Genomic DNA, 21,404 nt, shown 5'->3' on the forward strand with positions numbered 1-21,404 from the left:
GCCATCACTAAATCACTCATTTGTTTTCATGCAGATCACTAAATCATACTCATTTGTTGTCATTACTAAATCATACTCATTTGTTGTCATGCAGATTACTAAATCATACTCATTTGTTGTCATGCAGATTACTAAATCATACTCATTTGTTGTCATCACTAAATCATACTGATTTGTTGTCATGCAGATCTCGACTGTCCTTTTTATTCAGTGTCCTTTCCACTGTGCCTGACTGCCCCTCCCATCTTGTGTCTGCTAGCCGTGGTCACTCTAGCGCTCATGAGGAGCTGGCCTTCATCTGATTTACAGAAACTGCATTAGCGCACAGCACTTCCTGCCGGGTAGTCCAGGACGCTGCAGACACTGGGTGGCTTAGAAGGAGCATAGAGGACCGGTCAGGGGAGCAACACAGTTATACACTCATAGTGACGAGGCGATGACCCGTCTTGTCCTGTCAGAGGCCGCAGAACTTAGCCGCAGCGTAGTGAATCCCTGCTCTGTCCCTCTGGGTCATGGGCAGCCTTTAGCACAGTGCTCAAGCACATGAGCTGCCTTCTGAGCTCATGAACAGACTCCAGAGACAATTATGCTCCATTCATCTGGGTCTCTTCATTTGTGTGTGCAGCACATGTCACATATACACACATTTAACCAACTATGTGTATTTACACACACACACACACACACACACACACCTTTGAGATGGTCACACACAGACACTAACCTCTAAACATATTCACACACACACGCACATCCACACACACACACTCTCCCTCACCTTGTACACACACACACACACACTTTCTCTCACCTCTGAGCATACTCGTCCTCCACGTTGCTGAGGCCGGTGACGGTGCTGGACAGCTGTTTCCACAGGGCGGCACGGTCGCCCACGTCCAGGGCCCCGTTGATCAGCACCACGGACGACAGCATCTCCACGGCAACCAGCAGCTCGGGGTGTGTGAGTGAGCCCTGAAAGCAGTATTACTGCATCAATGCTACTGTACAAGTCCACACTCAATGTGTGTGTGTGTGCACGTCTTAGCAGTAGACTGGCTCTTACACTAGTCGAGTCCAGCAACACTGCAGTGTGTTTAGGTTTAGGCAGGTCTCTATATTTAGTGTGTTAGTTTTGTGTGTGAATGCACATAGGTGGTTAAATATGTTGTGTGTGTGTGTGTGTGTGTGTGTGTGTGTGTATGTGTGTATACCTCTGGGCTCTGCTGCTGCAGGCTAGCCAGCTCTCTCTGGTAGAGGTCAGCAGCGCTTGGGTAGACCTGAGGCAGCTGGGCGTCCTGGTTCATCAGCTCCTTCACCGTCTCCTCGGGCACACCATTACGGATCGCAGCGTTGATCCGATCCACTGCCTCCAGCACTGCGCACACACACACACACACACACAAGTTAAATTAAACAGAATTGACTGGACATAATTCCTTTTTATTTTCTTAAGACAATTGAAATCCTTCAGGCGTAACACACAGTGTGGGAACTAACTTTTCTGGTATGCTGATGCGACCTCATTAGAGACGTCTACGCCATTCTGTAACTCTTCCTTTGTCAGTGCCTCTCCAGGGGAATTCTGGGTAAAAGGAAATGACAAATTAGTGGGAGAGACTAAATATAACATCGCAGATGGCCTGAGAATACAATACTGGAGATAAAGTGCAGACACAAGAACTGCAAAGAGCATTTTATAAGATTGCACATAACGGCTACCTACTGTATATTAGCATTTTATAAGATTGCACATAACGACTACCTACTGTATATTAGCATTTTATAAGATTGCACATAACAACTACCTACTGTATATTAGCATTTTATAACATTGCACATAACCACTACTGTACCTACTGTATATTAGCATTTTATAATATTGCACATAACGGCTACCTACTGTATATTAGCATTTTAAAACATTGCACATAACGGCTACCTACTGTATATTAGCATTTTAAAACATTGCACATAACGACTACCTACTGTATATCAGGTGTTTTTTCCCCCACTCACCTGCTCCTTAAGTTCCCGTGCCGCCATCAGTTCTTTGAAGTACCAGCCCTTGTTCTGGCTGTTGAGGTTCTTCAGGCCCAAAGCCTTGGAGCGGAGTGCTTCATACAGCTTGTCCTCGTCACCGCTCAGCAGGGCCTGCTCGGCCCCATTCAGGGCCGTCGCCACTAGACACCCAATCACAAAGGGTCACAGTCAACACCCAATCACAAAGGGTCACAGTCGTCAATCAGGGTGACAGATCAGTAAAGAGACAAGACTGTTATTTACCCTGAGGGATATAGTCAAATAGGCTATACACATAAAATAGCTTAATCGATAGATTGAGTGACTGATGTTTTTGAGATGTTTTAATGTTCCTTTTACAGTTGTGTGTTGACAGCTAAGAGGAGGAAAGATTATCACAGTGTACAAGGACAGATGAATGTGTTATTGGACAGGTGATTCAATGGAGATTTGCTTACAGTTGACTTTGTTGACATTGCCTTGGATTTCAGCCTGAGTAAGTAGCTCTTCGTAAACATCCCTTTCAGCGTCCGCGTTCTCCCCAATCTAAACCACGCAGAAACAGAGAGAGAGAGAGAGAGAGAGAGAGAGAGAGAGAGAAAGAGAGGGAACGAGATCAGTAAGGATGTGCGTGTTGGACAGTCCACACTGAAAAGAAATGTACCCACAGCTTCCTATCATTCTTAACCCTCTGTGTAACTTTATGTGTGACTTCATAGAATTTAACATGAAGAAACGTTGCTGAAAACAAGAATGTCAATCTCTTGGGCCATCATCCTCCAACAGGGACTGCCCTCCGTGCTAATGCACCTGTGTAGGAGTAGCCCGCGTCTCTATTGAACAACAGCTTGTTAAGGGACACTGAACAACAGCTTGTTAAGGGACACTGTGAACAACAGCTTGTTAAGGGACACTGAACAACAGCTTGTTAAGGGACACTGAACAACAGCTTGTTAAGGGACACTGAACAACAGCTTGTTAAGGGACACTTGAGCGGATGCGTCTGACAGATCTCATGTTGAAATCTCTACCTACCCGCTTGCGGGCGTTCTCCACCTTCTGGGCCTTGGCCTGGGACAGCGTGTCGTGGTAGTGCTGGACGGCGCTCTCATCCAGGTTGACCAGCATGGCGTTGGGGTTGCGCATGGCCCCCAGCGTACCCTCGGGCACCCCGTGGTCGATGGCGTCGTTGATGGCAATAACGGCCGCGTGCACTGTGTACAGACGCCGGAGGAGACTTAGAGCCTTGCATGACTCAGCAGATTTCTCTTAACTCCACAGGGATGCAAAGTCATAGTTCTTTGAGAGATGACTATAAGCTCATAAACTCACTGCTCATATCGGACTGAACATGCAGTTGAACTTAAACTAAAAACTAAAAACAAGTCGGCATGAAGAGTGATCAATGGCAGATTTATGCTACACATAAAAGTCACTCTTGCAATGAAGCTACTATAACACTCTAAATAGTCCTGCGGACAAGTCACACAAATCACAAGAGGGCGCTAATTAAATCTGTGCAATGATCGGGTCAGTTGCACCATGACACCATTACGTGTCAACTGAAAGTCACTAAACAACCATTATTAACCTAAGCCTAATTAGCAGCTATGGACAATAGGTCATTTGAGTGGTCATAAAATGCATTGCTATGGTTCACTTCTGTCAGCCCTAGGGCTATTAAGGGTCATTAGGGCCCAGTGCTATTCTTAAATGGGCTCTGCAGCCTTGTGTGTTTGTGAGGTAAAGGGAGAGGTGTGAAGCTCACAGGCTGCTTCGTCGACGGACAGCTCATTGGCCAGGATGCCTCCGATCTTACTGAAGGCCGGCATCTGGATGCCATACTTCTCCAGCTCACTCTTCATGTTGTTGATCTCCTCCTCTGAGAACCGGACAGCACAGGAGAGGGACGAAGAGAGAGAAAGGGGGGGAGAGAGAGAGAGAGAGAGAGGGAGGAAATGGATGAATGAAAATAACAGAGGCAGGATGAGAGAGCTTGGTCATGTATATGTGTGTGTGTGTGTGTGTGTGTGTGTGTGTGTGTGTAAGGGGAATTTGTGTTCTTGTTCTCCCATACAGTAGATGCCATCTGTGGCCCACAGTGGGGCTGTTGTGTAGAGGCCTGTTGACAGAGGGAAACCAGGGCTCTACAGTCCCATACAAACTGGGGAAGTGGGGGGCTGGACTGGGGGGACTGGTGCGGCCACAAAGAGCTATGTCATATTCATTCAACACTGACGTGCACTGGTCAGAGCTGTAATCTGGGCCGGGACGTGGAGTGGAACAGTGCAACCTGAAGGTCAGATCTGGGTATGCACGGGTATTGTTAAGTTTGTACATGTTTATATACTGTGTGTGTGTGTGTGTGTGTGTGTGTGTGTGTGTGTGTGTGTGTGTGTGTGTGTGTGTGTATGTGTATGTGTGTTCCTCTGTGCTTTGCAACTGAATTTGTACACTCAAACGTGTGTTTGTGTGTGGGAGTATGTACTTTGTGGGTGAAAGTGTGTGTGTGTGTGTTTCTATGTTCCCCCGTGCTTCATAATTTAATTTGTACACTGACATGAGTGTGTACTTTGTGTTCCTGTATGTGTGTGTGTTGGGAGAATTATCTCCCCCGACTCTTGAGTTTGGCAGGCCAGGAGCGGGCAGCTCTAAACAACAGGAAACCCTCGCACAATCACTAATGACTTTCACATTGACGGCAGCACCCCACACACACACACACACACACACACACACATACACCAAAGCCCTCCCCACAGGATGCTGGTGTACACACACACAGTTAGACAGAGGGGGTTCCCGGGGGGTTCTTGCTCACTCACCTGTGAAGTCCACCTTTCCATACAGATCCTGGATCTGTGGAGCCAGACCCAGCTTGAACAGGTACAGACTGAAGAGTAAACAAAAGAAAGAAGGATTATGAGCTGAAGAAAAGGACAGAAGAGTAGAAGAGAGGAGAGAGGAGAGGAGAGAAAAGACAAAGACTGGCACAAATGTGTCCCACAACTGTGCCCTTCTGCCTTCTCTTCCACAGGGAGCATTAGAGCTGCAAGTGTGGTGGTGCTCAGCTCACAGACTCTCTTTATCAGTTTAGCCTCTCATGAACACCACAGCACAGCACTGCACTGGGCCTCCATCAGGGAGAGCCTGGTGGACTGCTTCGAACAACTACCATGAACTCCGGAAGGCGATCACTGAACACACATGTGGTCAAACACACACACACACACACACACACACACACACACACAAACACACAAACACACAAACACACAAACACACACACACACACACACACACACCAGATCTGCTCGGTGTCTAGACTTCCTGTCAGTGTAGGTCAAATTTATGACCTCAGAGACCAGCACCTATTTTACGTCTCTGGAATTCACTTTAAAAACACACATCCACTGGCCAAACAGACCTCACACAGATTTTTTTTCTGCATTCTTTTTTTGTGCAGCAGTGTAGCGTAGTGCTTGTTTGTTGACACACCCACCCAACCACACACAATCGCGCCTGCGCGCACACACACACACACACACACAGTACCTGAGTGCGTGGATGCAGTAGATACAGCGAGGCATGTTCTTCCTGTCGTAAATGTCTGTCGTCTCAGGGTAGAAAATCTGTGCCAAAAAAGAAAAGTGTTCTGGTGATGTAACACCTAACAGTAGTACACACACACACACACACAGGGTGTGTACTGCCAAGCCCTAAAGTACATTTCTATCAACTACCAAAGCCGTTTTTATCTGGCCTGCTTAAATACTGCTGCTTTCATCCTCAAATCTATTCAGGGGGCATTAGATTTTATAGGTCTTAGTTTCCATGCAGAATTGTACACAAAGTTCAGCTCATGGGGGGTATGAATGATACATCTGAGAGAATTCTACAATCCATTTTTTTCTGGCCTTCTACAGTAAATGTGTCTGGCTCTTCCCTGTTTACAGAAGTGAGAGAGCAACACCTATTGTGTGCAGGGTTGGGTGGGCAACTCCCGGATGTTTTTGCACACATATCCCACGATTCCCTGCTCACCTTTGGCAGGCCTTTGGCACTCATGGCGTTCAGCCACTGGATCACGTTATCTGTGTGCCTAAAGTGGAGCCCTGTTGCCTGTGGAGATCACAATACAGAACATGAGAACGAGAGACACCCATAGATAGAGAGATAGAGAGATAGATAGATAGATATATATAGAGAGAGAGAGATAGATAGATAGATAGATCAAGATAAAGAAAGTAGTAAGCAGAGGTCTGTATCAGCTCTGTAATGATAACTGCTGCAATATCAGTCACTCTTATCCATGTTACAGTAAATTGCAATGTAAATATCAAGAGAAAATACAAGTATTTGTCACAATAACAAATAAAAAAGTGTAACTTTTTCCCCGTTTCCTGACTGAATACAATCGGTCCACAAACCCTATTACTGGTTAAAATGATCCCACTACTATCCAGTGTGCCAACCTTGTAACGCGTATGCTCGCGGTCGTAGATCTTCTTGAGGGAGACAGTCTGTGGGGCGAAGAAGTTGCCCAGCTTGGCCAGGTAGACGCCGTTACGCAGGCCCTCTTCCAGCTCTGTGGTGGGCGGCAGCTCCTCATCCAGACACGCCTCCATCCATCTGACCACCGGAGAGGGAGAGAAGAGAGAGAGAGAGAGGGAGAGAGAGAGAGGGAGATAGAGAGAGAGAGGGAGAGAAGGAGAGAGAGGGACAAAGGGGGATAGAGAGAGAAAGGGGGATAGAGAGAGAGAGGGAGAGAAGGAGAGAGAGGGAGGGAGGGAGAGGAGAGAGAGAGAGGGAGAGAGAGAAAGTTAACAGAGGATCATGACCTTTTGTCACCTTCCACAGTTTTGTACATACCAGACGCATGTTGTCTGACGTTAAAATAATCATAGACTAAACACAGAGAGAAATGACTGACATCTAGACACATTAAGTGTCAAGGAACTGTTTGCACACACACCTACACACAAACAAGATCTTGTAATCATCCCCCAGATTGGTTGTGGATCATTTATATGGTAATGCAACAGACTAGGGGCCTGTACTACGAAGCGGGGTTACTGGCTTATCTGGGTAACTTCGAGAGTAACTTGATCACGTGTGGCGTAAGTTCCCGATTAACCCGTACTACGAAAGGTGGATAGGTTTTAACCGAGGTATGCTGCCATGGCAATTTACGCTGCATCTCAAACCTGCTCCGAGCAAGTTATGTTCTTGGTTAACCCGAGGTTTCCGTTAACCTCACCCTTTATAAGTACCACCGCCCCATTTAACAATTCGAGACTCGGCGTACCTGGATGATCCAGGGGCGGATCTAGAGATTTTTTCCTGGGGTGGCGAAGGGGTGGCATGAGGTTCCAGGAGGGGGGCCATGGACATTATTCAAAACTTAAAATTCTACGGATTTCATTGAATATGTTTTGTTCTCTACATTACATTACACGAGGTGGGAGGCAAATCGAGATGTAGCTGGCGCTTTTGGATGATGTGGGTCTTAATATGTGAATTTCTTTCTCTGTGTAATCACTATACAGTCTGTGTAGTCTGTACTTAAATTATACAGTGTCAAAAAGCAATTCTAGGGGGGTTTGGAGGTATGTTCCCCCAGAGAATTCTTTTAAAAAATGACCCCTCATATGATTTCTTCTAGTTAGTTTTGAGGGAATATGGATACATTTATAAAATAAGCCATAAATAGATTTAGGTTATATGGATTGAAACAAGATTCTGATGATTTGGGGGTATTTTTAAAACATGACCCCTCAAATGATGTCTTCTAGTGAGTTTTGAGGGAATATGGACAAATTTAGTCATACAAAATAAGCCATCGGTAGATAAAAAAAAAAAGAATATTAATATCCAACACTATCTAACTGCCTTTTCCAAGTATGTAGTCTAAATTACTGAAACAATTTGTGAAATAAGATACCAGAGACACTAGGCAAATATTTATAGGCCTGTCATGCAGTTGGTAGCACCATACATAGGTTAGGCTATTGCAAGGCTTAAAGCAAGGACATTTTCTGTGCCTTTAAGTTAGGCTATTATTTTTAAGACCTAATATTATATAGATATTATAATATTATGATATCAAATAATGTTTTTGCTCAGAACGAACCTAAATGGAAATCAGTCCCCCTCAGTCCCTGATCTTTAGTGCCAAATGTTACGTTTTGCCATTCACAATTTAGGCTACTCACTCACTCACAAAGTGGTGAATAAGGAAGTACATGTATACTGTATTAAAGTACCTTTATAAATATCCTATTAAAACGACCTCGAACAACCTACAGACAGTTGACACATAGTTGCATGCACACTCCTTACAGTAGTGTTCAAAGACACCCTTTTCTTGTTAGCTGTAAAACCAAGTGAAGCCAAGTGAAGGCTAGAAGCATACTAGGCCTACATGTTTTCATAATTAAGAAATATTAATGCAAGCTATAACTATATAAACCTCCTATTCTGAATAATGTGTTTGTGTTTCATTTTCACCTGCTGCCATGTGCGTTTGGCAATGGTGTTGCATCTGAAATGTTCACTGGATTAGGCATACACTAAATCAGTCAATGGGGGCTACTTAAACATTCAATTATCCTATTACTGTAATCTATATGCCCACTTCTAAATTGTGTTGCATTTGTAGGCATTTCTATGAACTCAAAATAGGCAATTAAATCATTTCAACTCATTTCAGACATTCCGCAAGCTATTAATCCTCCGTAACACATATTTGAAGAACATGTGGAAATAAAACTTTACTTTTAGGCATTTAGGCTACCCGATCTGAAATACGTTGCCAACAGCCTTGCCTTGCTTTGTTCACCAACGTATTTGATTTTTGTCGTAGAGTGGGTTTTAATTCCTCATAACTTGGCATAATAATTGTGCATTCCTCATCCGTAAAATAAGGTGATCGCGTCATCATTGAAAGTGGTGACTTGCTGCAACCCGCCCTTAATGTGAACGCAAGACAAACTCCAATTAGGTTAACCCCGCTCAACAAATTAACTTCATAATCAGCGTCGTAGTACCGATTAACACCACTTAAGATAACCAGGTTTTGTCAACCCCGGTTTAACAAAGTAACCCTGGGTTACATCTGGGTAGGTTAAGCTCCCTTCGTAGTACAGGCCCCTGATCTAGTCCAGATCCACCCATAGTTAAAAACACAAGATCATAAAACACAGCAATCATTCACAGACTGTCATCTACAGCCACTTCAACACCTGCACATCACCAGTCCAACCTGAGTCTTCTCAGAAATCCACTCCTCCACTCTTCAGGCTAATGCTGTAGTTGGTCAGTGGACTTACCAAACTTTTTCACATGCAGTTTTTGTGTGCACTTCATTTTCAAATCAGGGACATTTTGTCCAGAGGTGTGTTTACTCACTGACAGAAAGAGTGCGGTCATCATTTCAGCCTAGCCGCACATAGAAGTGTGAAAAGAGACTATTTTAACCATTCAGGTCAATCTATAGCAGGGGTGGGAGATTCTACCTACAAAGGGCCAGTATGTTTGCAAGTTTCCAGCACATTCTTGCTTGGCTAGTATGAATGCTAACATACAGTACATACATTTAGCATTTATCTAGGGAGGCTGTCAAATCGCCTTTATTAACTTTCATTAAGTTCTAGTGTGTATTGTGAGTGATGCAAGTCACCCCGCTCACAATTTGGCAATCTACTGCCCTCTGGGAAGAGGTACAGAAGCCTGGGCTCCCGCACCACCAGACTCACCAACAGCTTCATACACCAGGCTGTTAGGATGCTGAACTCTCTCCCCCCTCCACCCTCAGCTACATAACATCCTTGACTTTGGACCCACAATGGCTGCCTTGCACTACTCCACTTGTACACTTTGCAACTTGTTGTTGTTGTCCTGTTGTCCTGAAAACACAACACTTCTGCTGCTCTTACATAACTTGCACCACTATGCCACTTGCTTACTTAGGTCAAACAGAACTACCTCAGCCATTTATTGGCCTGACTTTGCACTATTATATTGACTGTCTATGCACAATTTCAACCCAATTTTGCTGCTCTTATTTCTTCATTGTATGTGCCTTCTTATTTACTTTTTATTGTTTACTTGAATGTTATGTTTGTCTGTGGACTTAATTGGTAAAATATGTCTTGTCTTCACAGTGGGATAGTGAATAAACGTAATTTCGATCTCTTTGTATGTCTTGGCATGTGAAGAAATTGACAATAAAGCAGACTTTGACTTTGACTTTGAAATAGTTACATGTGTGTATGTGTGTATTGGTGTGTCTGTATTTAGAGTATGTGTCTAAGAGTGAGAGTCCAAAACAACATGCCAGCATGTTGTTTCTCCACCGCATGTCTGACGAGCTCACGGCATTCCTCAAGGCATTTCGATGGAGTGACCTCATGCGTGTGAGCTGATGGCCAGGTGCTCTGCGCAGGCGTGGGAGTGTGTAACCATAGCAACTGCTGGAGCATGGCTGCCACGCCTTGCTGTGCTCAACCACGCAGGCTCAGCCAACCAGTACGCCTGGTGCAACACAGTGCAGTGCAACGCCACTCAGTTTCAACATTTCTGTTGTCACACATCATTACCTTTCATGTTGCTATATTTGATACTGCATAAAACAAACCTTGCTGAGCTCAACTGGCTCTCATCACCACTCTCTAAGGGAGGGCATTGGCTTCCAGATTACCTTTGCATAGCAGTAATGTACTTTATATTCCAGCAGTACAGTACAGTATGGTGACTATACTGGAGTCCAATTCAATTCTGACTTAGAAATCAGAAATAGATACAAGTTGTTGTTCACTCATTGACAGCTGCAGATGTTTACAGAAATACAGAAGACCAGTGTCTGGGAAGACACAAGGTGCTAGTTCTCATTAACTGGATCATGTGCTTTAACCAGGCCATCAGCTAAATTGGTTTTGGTCTATGGGTTTGGTCTAAATGTTTCAACTCTGAAGTGGTTACATTGTGCAGCAATAGCTTTTTCTACATCCTCCATTTAAATACTGTGAATACACTTCTGACAGTATATTCATCAGAGCTATCTCAACAGAAACAAGATAACCAACAAGCTGGCTAGAGCCAGTGTTATTTGTTGTCGCTCAATAAAATGACAGGAAGGATCAGTGAGAGGAAGATCATAAGTTATGTGAAGGTGCGAGAAACGTTATAATTAGTTGTGAGAATGTGAGTCACGTGAGGTCTGTGGCAGAACTAGCCTTGATGAAACTCTAGAGGGCAGTGGCAGAGATCTGCAGTGATAGTGAACATGGAACGACCATGCAGTCGCACCACAGACGCTTTGTGTGAGTTTAGATGGAGTCCAACACACAGATCATTCAGCTTTTTAATTTCACACCATCACACACACACAGGCACACGCACACATATGCACAATGACATGCACAATGATTTGTCACTTCTGATGTGGACTGTAACTTAATAAATGCATGTGCAGCTCCTTACCAGGAGGAAAGTACTGTACTATCCAAACCAACAAATGAACTTAACTTCAGAATCAGAACAAAGAGGTAGTCTCTCTCTCACCAACACCAACACACACACACACACACACACACATTTATGAGTATACACACGCTCTTCCATCTTCATCAGGGAAAGCTTACTAATGGCTCTTTAAGAGGCGGTGACACACCCAGCTCTGGGCCATGCCCAGACACACCCAGGGTCCTGTCACAAGCGTGAATAGGGCTCCAGACTAACGATCATTAAATTCCAGGCCCCAGGCAAGAGAAACAAAAAATGTCCTCAGTCAGGGAACACACAGCGCTGCAAAAACAAACAGCCCCACATGGGCCCACTTAGTTCCTCAGCCACACTTTGAGAGAGGCATCTGCCCCACATGGGCCCACGGAGTTCCTCAGCCACACTTTGAGAGGGGCATCTTCACCAGGCATCATTACTCCATCATAAAGAATTACAGAGAAAGAGGCCAAAGTCATAAAGTCAAACCATCCAGCGCAAACAATACGATAATCTGCAGTCATGACTCATCCAATAATCTACGTTACTATGTCAGCCGAGAGAGCCACCCAGACTTCCTGTTGCGTGACACGGGAAGTTTAATTCAAGGCAGAGTTCAAAGGTCAGTGCAATAGGAAGAGACGACAGGCCGACTGGAGTGTAAATACCCCATCTGAGCTGTCTACCTCACTCCTCTGAAGTGTCCAGCAAGACAGCGAATAAAAGCATGACAGGAATTGTGCTGAGAAGCCACACACCACCACTTCCTCTCTTTCTCCCTCCCTCTTCCCCTCTCTCTCTCTCTCTTCCTCCCTCCTCTCCTCTTTATCTCCTTCCGTAACAGAGTGTTCACTCAGGGTGGATGTTGGTTTTGGTGGTTCCTAAATGAACTCTTAAACTGCCTGCAAACTTAGAAACCCCACACACATCCACTCTTAAACTGCCTGCAAACTTAGAAACCCCACACACATCCACTTTTAAACTTCCTGCAAACTTAGAACCCACACACACATCCACTCTTAAACTGCCTGCAAACTTAGAACCCCCACACACATCAACTCGTGACATCAAGTTCAGCATGAGCCGGTCCTCAGCATGTGCTAATAAAGTGCATATCTACCCCAAGCACTTATCTTTACAGTTAACTTTAAGAGGCAACTTCACTGTTCTCTGTTAACAAAACAAATTCAAAAGCGCACACACACCTTGTGTTCTTTAGGCTTCCTTGAAAGCTGATTTGCTTACAAACAGAGATGGAAAGCACAAGAAAATAACTAACAAAGTGTCGTCCCAGAGAAACTATGATTCTAATTTCCATATTCAAATAGATATTCAGGCAACCCGCATTGATAAAAAAAAAAAAAAGAAAAACGAATGCTTCCAACATGTTAGAACTGGACACCCCTTTCAGCCTACATCCACAAGGGGTGTCCAAGGATGCTAACGGAAATGCTACCATGAAAGGCTACCATGCAAACCTAAAAGGACCACTCCTCCACTCCTTGTCCTCTGTGTGTGGTTCTGCAGCCCTGCGTTCCCTGTGGGTGACGCCTGGAGGACGTGACTGTGCTGGGAGCACAATGGCCGACCTGTGGCTGCCCAGGAACTGGTGTTTGCTTAAGGTTACCAGCAGCAGGAGAAAAGCAAATCTGTGGTCGCCCTTATCTGGATGCCGTGGAAATGCAGAGGCCCAACAAACAGGGCACACCTTTTTTTATCTTAGTCTCTCTCTCTCTCCCACTCTCCCTCTCCCCCTCTGTCTATTTTATGTCCTTTATGTTTTTCCCCCTGACATCTATTGTCTCGGTGTCTGGCTGATTACAGGTTACCGGGTGTCCAAATTTGAAATGTCCCTCAGATGTAACAACGGACAAGGGCACAGCTTGAGTCCATTCTCACTTATTCCTCACCTGACCCACATGTGCCCTCTCTCTCCCTCTCTCTATTCACCCTCTTCCTCACAAATTTCTTCCATCTCTCCTCAGAGCTGAATGATAGGGTGTCACTAAGGTGTCTAATTACCACAGGAGCAGACAGAGCACTGCTTTGAGCCTGTGCAACCAAGCAAAAGTGAGTGGGAAGGACATGACTGGACGGTCATTACAAATTATGTAATGACCGTCCCCCCCCCCCAAACACACACACACACGCACCAGTGGCCCTCCAGGAGGAACCTACTCTCTCTGACACGAACGCATATAAAACTGATCAATGCAAAACTCTTCATGTACACGTGCACAAACACACACAGACGTTGCTGTTGCACAGCAGAGGTATCCTTATGTCTTGCATCTGGGCTTATATATATAATGTGTCTTGCATCTGGGCTTATATATATATAATGTGTCTTGCATCTGGGCTTATATATATATTGTGTCTTGCATCTGGGCTTATATATAATGTGTCTTGCATCTGGGCTTATATATAATGTGTCTTGCATCTGGGCTTATATATATAATGTGTCTTGCATCTGGGCTTATATATCATGTTGTTGAGGAGATTTTGAAGTTGTTATGCTTCGTTGAGCGCAGATGTGAGTTAGCCGCATCTGTCAAGCTTATATGAGATCTAAGAGTGAGAGACTGTTGATGAAGAGAGATGAAGGGATGAATTAGTAGTGTGTGTGGGTGTGTGTGCGCCAAATAGTGCATTACATGCTTTGCTGCAACAGTGGAATCCAGTACTTGCTGACCCCTCTGATCATACAGCCAAAGAGGCAGCTGACACAAAGACAGTGAGAGAGAGAGGGAGGGAGAGAGGGGGGAGAAATAGAGAGCGAGAGATGGGGGGAGATAGAGGGGGGAGAGAGAGAGAAAGAGAGAGAGAAAGAGAGGGAGAGGGAGAGGGAGAATCCCTTTTTCTGTATCTTTCATGTTCCTGTCCTTTGGGTTCCATATTCATATTCCTGTAACAAGGTGACATGATTCAGTCTGTTTGTTAGGACAGAGGAGACCATGTTGATCTGGTCAGTGGACACAGGAGGGACGTAGCCTTGAAGAAGTGAGTGTCTGAGTTAAAGATCATATCAAATATCTGTGCTTGACCGCCGGGATGGGCAGTTCGGGGTGTTTCGGGGCTTGAGGGGCAGGAGGGAGGGGGAGACCCACTGGAGCAGGGGTCTCAAACACCCGCCCGCTGGCCAACCGCCCAAGGCCCTGCCCACTTCCGCCCGCGACGTATGACAAAAATAATAATGTAATCCGCCCTTGAGGCTATTAATTCGCGACAAACAACGATACTGCTTAAAATAGACGATAGATCCAGGTACGGTGACAAATCTCATTTGTAGGCCTACTCTACTCTTCAAACCCAAAATCGCTGCGCAAAGTTTTCAGGAAATACTTGTATTACACGCGAGAAACACAAAGACGTGCATATGTAATGACGCTGAAGCCGGCGTGCAGGCCATAGTGTTGCAGAAATTGAAGCAGAAATTAAGCAGAAATAGGCCTACACCAAATGTTGAAAAACGCTCACGCAGGATGAAGTCTTAGGTAAGCTATGTTATTCACCCATTCTAATTCTGAAGAAGAATATCCTTTTGGAGATTATGATCGATCGTCTATGACGGTGATAGTCACGGTGCGTCTGTGAATGGAGGTGCGTGTATACAACGGTGTCCACTAAGCATACCATGCTTGTTTCGACCCTCTGCCCAACATAGCTTGAGGTTGCAGTGGTAATCGTGGATAATAGTTTCCGTAATGGATGTGGTACAGACAGCAGGGCTAGTAGAAATAGGGCTCTAAAGAACTACAAAGTCACCCGCAATATGATGCGAACTTCTGGGTACTGCAGATTACCCGCGATAGGAACTGTTTGACCAGAATACTTTATTATAGGCCTATATTGTAGTAATCTATTACTAAACCACAACATCTTAGGTGTTGGTATACATCTTAGGTGTTTTCCTGTTAATTTGTTATGTGGGTAATATGAAAAAAGGAAAGTAAACCTGCTTAAATATGTTCATCCAGTATTTACTGAAAGGTGCATAATTTGAGGTGCTTGCCATCCAGTGACAAATTAGATGGGTAAATTTACCCCCTTCATAAACTTTTGTTTTACTCAAAGATTTTTACATTTACAGTAGGACTTTATCTCTGACCACTTTCAAGCCATGGCCTTTTGAAATTTTGATATAAAAATCCAATGGTGTTGGCAATGGCTTTCTTAACCCTGATGCCTAGTTTGCCAGGTTAAAAAAAGTTATGAGAGGAAATATTTTTATTTGGTGTGAAACACACACACACATACCTGTTTTTATGTTTTTCATTTATTTTATCATTTGTATTAATATTTATTTTATCATTATTTTATTTATAAGCTAAGGTTGCTAGCACAGGTGTCTAAAACTAGATAAAAACACTTTCTGTTTGCAGTTTTGTGTGGTATTTGAAAAAAAGAACATTGCATTTCAGAAATAGCCGGCCCTCCAATCAGATGACGTTGGCAGAATTGGCCCCCAGCTCATTTGAGTTTGAGACCCCTGCACTGGAGGGTCATCTAGTCAGAGCTGTGCATCCTGCTTTATGCATCACAATGCCTCCAGTGTGCTGTTGTGCTATTGGTATTCCAGCTGTGGCCTTAAGATCACGGTCACACACACACACACACACACACACACACACACACACACACACACACACACACACAGACACACGCCAGTCCATGTCCTCTACAGTCGTTTGACCAGGGCAGGACTCTCTGCTTAAACAGTACTCAGGACAGTGCTGTACTCCACTCCTCCCCAGCAGCTGAATAAGCACTTCTCCAGCCAGAAACTCACCAGCAGCGCGCGTGTGTGTGTGTGTGTGTGTGCGTGCGTGCGTGCGTGCGTGTGCGTGTGTGTACGTGTGTGTGTGTGTATGTGTGTGCGTACGTGCGTGCGTGCGTGTGTGTGTGCGTGTGTGTGTGTGTGTGTGCGTACGTGCGTGCGTGTGCGTGCGTGTGCGTGCGTGTCCGCCACATTCTGCTCATCTTCTGTGTTTTTCCTCGGCTCATCTACTCCCTCCCTCCTTTAAAGTGACTCATTCCTACTTCCCATTATTTAGCAGGTGGGGCATCTGTTCCAACCGACTTGGTCTGTGAGGGAGTGAGGGTGATAGACATGAGAAAGAGAGAGAGAGAGAGAGAGAGAGAGAGAGAGAGAGAGAGAGAGAGAGAGGGAGGGGGCAGGACAGAAAGAAAGAAAAGAGAGAGAGAGAGAGAGAGAGAGAGAGAGAGAGAGAGAGAGGGTGGGGGGCAGGACAGAAAGAAAGGAAAGAGAGAGAGAGGGTGCTACAGAATGGAAGACTGTGTGTGCATATGAGAGAAAGAGACAGAGAGAGGAGAGAAAAATAGAGAGAGTGAGGGGAGTGAGAGAGAGAGAGAGGAGGAGAGAGATAAGAGAGAGGAGGGGAGAGAGAGACAGAGAGAAAGACAGGACAGAGGAAGTCGGAGAGAGAGAGAGAGAGAGAGAGAGAGAGAGGAAGAGAAGAGAAGAGAAGAGATAGAGAGAGCGAGAGGAGAGTGAGAGGAGGCCTGAGGGCAGGGTGTGAGTGTGCTGGACAAACATGAAGGGCGCAAACACTTTTCTTTTTTTCTGTCCAAACAAAGGAGACGCTGTGTGTGGAGATGACCGGCAGCAGCCAGGCTGGCACTGGGTCACATGCACAGCAGTCTGCCACTGTCCACAGGTGTCTGCCAATGCACACGCAGATCCACACACACACACACACACCCTTCTTCAGTTACGCACACACTCAGTTACACATACACACACAGACATACTGTACCTCTCTTCAGTTATACATACCACACACAGACATACTGTACCTCTCTTCAGTTATACACACACACACACACACCTTTCCTCAGTTGCGCACACACACACACACACACACACACACACACACACACACACACGAATCTACATATCCCATATGCACAACTGCTCATACACACATACACATGCAACCATTCATAACACATCATAACACTACACGTTCCAACACATACTGCTGCTTACACTTCAACAATACCTCATCCATCATCTATCAATTTTCCTCACACAAGCACAAACATACTCTGTTGGAGACAGAAATCCCCCACCAATGTGTTACCCTCCCCCGCCTCTTATCTGGATCACTATGTATACCGACGAGGTGCCCTTCAGAGCAGACCCTCTTGCCCTGGGCAGTGTTTTTTAGCATGTTAGCACACACGGCCTTTGAAGGCTGCTCCAGCAGCGTGTGTGTGTGTGTGTGTGTGTGTGTGTGTGTGTGTGTGTGTGTGTGTGTGTTCCTGCCCTAGCAGTGTTTTTTAGCATGTTAGCCCACACGGCTTTTGAGGCCTGGACGGATCTCTCCTCGACTGTGCCACTTATGGCACTGTGCACATGACATATTCTGACTGCTCATTCTGCATTCTAACCATGCTTTCAGGAGTCCAAGTATTCCCTGGGATGAGATAAATATGGATTCAAATTGCACAGGACTGAGACATTGGGTCCTGCAATGTTCCTAACTGCTGAGCACTGGAGTCGAGATCAAATTCTCAGAGACTATCAAACAAGCCAGAGGTGGGGTTCACAATCTGGGAGTGTAGCATTTCTCTAGACATGTTCAATCAAGCACAGGACAACATCTGCACAGATACATCATGCCATTTCTGACTGGAAATGGTCCAGCTGACAGAGATCAGACGACAGATATCAGAAGATTTGAGATAAAGAGTCGTTCAACCCATTAGCCTGTTCTATAGCTACAATGTACATTACTATATTATCTGAACATAAAATAATCAATTGAGATCTAAGATAAATGTCTTTCAATGAACAAATTGCACAAGAAAATCAGTACCATGTCTTACAATCAAACTGCTACCAGGAAGCAGAACTACTACCAATTGCTTTGACCACACCCATGTTATTTTCATTAAGAAGGTGGAGTAGAGTATCTTAAGAATACTTGAAATAAATAAGTATTAAAACTAAAAAAGAATTGTTAAGAGTTTTTCTTAAGGATAAAACAATGAAATACTGCACATTAAAAACAAGTGACTGCCAACCACTGGCCTTAACTTGTCCACAGCATTTCCTTAAGAGTGCTTTTGCCCTTTCCAAGTTCAATGCAATTATTCTAGCAAGGCATGCAGCAGGTAGCCAAAGACCAGCTCACCTCCCTTCATTTGACCTTCACAAAAGAAGACAATGTTAAAAGGGCCTGGCAATCTCAAAAGAGCAGTTATGGTCATTCAAGGCTTGACCTAAAACTATTTGAGAAAGGAGTTCCAAGTGCACATGCACGCATGCACACACACACACGCGCACGCACACAAACACGCATACACACACACACACCATATTTATGAGTATTCCACCCAGAGTACAGGCAGATGTTGGCAACACAACACAAGTACTGCCTTTGTGGGCTTCTCTAGATTTCACAACTTTTCGCAAATTTTCACAGCTTCCAAAAAAGGAGAGAAACGAGTACTGACCAGAGCAACAGGGCAGGGTAGAGAAAACGAGTGTGTGTGTGTGTGTGTGATCACACAGAGCAGGGGGCAGAGTGTGTGTAGCCAGGGGATGGGAAAATAAGGAATCTGAAAGCACCTAGGCCAAAATGGAAAAGGGAGAAGTAACAGTATAGGTTTACATAATGCTATCTAAGGCCTTGTTTGCAACGCAACAGGAAATTGCTTGAAAATGGCCCCCGCTCAGATGAGGAACCAGCCGTGTGTGCGTGTGTGTGTGTGTGTGTGTGTGTGTGTGTGTGTGTGTGTGCGCCACTTCTGAGGCGGAGGATGTGAGAGGCCTGGAGAGGTCCCAGGCTCTTTTGGACAGAGTTTCCTGATTTACGGCCATCTCCCCTCGGCCGGGGAGCGCTACAGAATTCCTCCCTTATCAACGCTATCAGAGGCCCTGGACTGCTCTGGGTCAACTCCATACAAAATATGGAACTTTCGTACAGCTTCAGACCAGTTTCTCATGACCTGCTGGAATTCAGAGTTTTGGAGAATGTGTAGAATATGTACTGCACTGACTAAAACAAACACACACACAAATAATAAAAGGCTAAATGAGAGACTGGATGGCAAGAGTGAACTGGAGAGGTTGTAATCCACCTTATCAGTAGATTGGTCAGATGTCACTATACAAGTCACCTGTGAATCTGCAACTGTTGCTATGGCAATAGACTCCAGTGTTCTGCCAACTCACCCAAAACCAGCAGTCAGAGAAACAGTGTTGGTTGTATCAACGTTAAGTCTGGAAAAGGACTTGAAACAATGATCCACTGGCTCTTGCATACAAAGAATAACTTGGCTGTTTCGGATTCTCTGTGGTGCATCAATATGGCTGTCAAAACATGCCAAAAGGCAACACTGCACAAAAATCTGCAACGCCCAATTCATCTGCAGTTAGGAGGAGGGAGGGCAGACACACACAGACACACACACACACACACACACACACACCACAATATAGAAGAAAAGTGCTTTCCTGAGCTTAAAGAACATTACTTATCTCATATGGCTGTCTGTGTCAGTGCATGCGTGTGCGTTGTGTGTGCATGCGTGTTTGTGTGTGTCAAAAAGCCCATAATTAATGCTCACAGAGAAGGGTGAAGACAAATGAAAGGTCTGCCATTATACTCTTAATTACTATACCTTAGTAGCTGTCTGCAGTGGGATAGAACACACAAAACACACACACACACACACACTACACAGACGCATACACACACACACACTCACACCACACAGACGCATACACACACACACACACACACACACATCTCCAGCGTCTGAAACTGGGAGTCGTCAAGGTGAGGTATGCGCTGAAAAAGTGGAATGACATCATGCCCCAGGTATACAAGCATTCCAACACATTCCAACACATTCCACCTTTCACATCAGCCTTATTCTGAAGCCTTCTGAACATACACACACACACACACACAAACACACACACACAGACAGACACACGTACACCCACACACACACACACACACACACACACAGACAGACACACACGCACACCCACGCACACACACACACACACACACACACACACACAAACAAACAGCCTCACCTGGTCCAACCAGGTGGATGAAGGCAAATCAACTAAATTAAGAATCAACTAGCATCAAATTCAGTAATTAGAGTCGTGCCTGATCCATACAAAGAGGCCTTTCACACTGGTGGGCAATGGAGCACCTACCCAAGGAGCAGGAACAAATCTGCATTGGTCACTGAAACTGTCCATGTTTCAGCAATTAAAAAACATAGTAAATCTTCTCAGTTCTCAGAAATATATTAGGACTATCTGAGAGAGAACATGGCTGAATCATAGAATTTGTTCTGTATCTTTAATCCAAACTCTGACTAAACGGTGACTAATATTGACCACATTTCAGCGGAACTCAAACAGCCCAACCACACAAACACACACACACACACACACAGACAGACACACACACACACACACACACACACACACACACACACACACACACACACATCTAACTCCTTAAACACCATGTTAACTCAGGTTGGACAGCGAGCACATAAGAAACCTTTAAAATGAATAACAGCAGCCGTAAAAGGAATCAGTAGCATTTGGGAGGCTAAAATTATGTGCTGTGGGCTCTAGGCATAGCAGGGCCTGGCAGGTTAAGTGTCTCTCATTTGGCTGCTGCCAGTCCTTTCACTCCAAAAAACGCTTTCATCTACGCTCTGTCCACTCTCCATGTGACTTCAGCTTCTGGACGTCCCCGTCCTCACCTCTTCATAAAGCCCCAGCGAAGCCCAGTCAGGCCCAGCTGCCCTCTCAGTCTGGCTGAAGTGAGCCGCATGGTGAGATCCTATTAAACATGACAGACAGCATTCCCTCTCAGCCA

The 21,404-nt window shown here is 45.0% G+C and overlaps 1 protein-coding gene across 1 annotated transcript in view; it reads right to left on the reverse strand.

The window, feature by feature from the left end:
* The window catches only part of iqgap1 (IQ motif containing GTPase activating protein 1), a 48,701-nt gene that overhangs the window by 19,361 nt on the left and 7,936 nt on the right, over positions 1-21,404 (reverse strand). Inside the window, exons 3-13 of the mRNA XM_048262207.1 lie at positions 6,495-6,651; positions 6,064-6,141; positions 5,575-5,651; positions 4,845-4,912; positions 3,788-3,901; positions 3,055-3,233; positions 2,478-2,565; positions 2,017-2,180; positions 1,498-1,582; positions 1,212-1,375; positions 812-972 (exon numbers count right to left, since the gene is read on the reverse strand). Coding sequence (XP_048118164.1) covers positions 812-972; positions 1,212-1,375; positions 1,498-1,582; positions 2,017-2,180; positions 2,478-2,565; positions 3,055-3,233; positions 3,788-3,901; positions 4,845-4,912; positions 5,575-5,651; positions 6,064-6,141; positions 6,495-6,651 — 1,335 coding nt within the window. The remainder of the gene's footprint in view (positions 1-811; positions 973-1,211; positions 1,376-1,497; positions 1,583-2,016; positions 2,181-2,477; positions 2,566-3,054; positions 3,234-3,787; positions 3,902-4,844; positions 4,913-5,574; positions 5,652-6,063; positions 6,142-6,494; positions 6,652-21,404) is intronic.

This window comes from Alosa alosa, chromosome 14 (genome assembly GCF_017589495.1).
Source record: "Alosa alosa isolate M-15738 ecotype Scorff River chromosome 14, AALO_Geno_1.1, whole genome shotgun sequence".
In the NCBI taxonomy this organism is placed as follows: Eukaryota; Metazoa; Chordata; class Actinopteri; order Clupeiformes; family Clupeidae; genus Alosa; species Alosa alosa.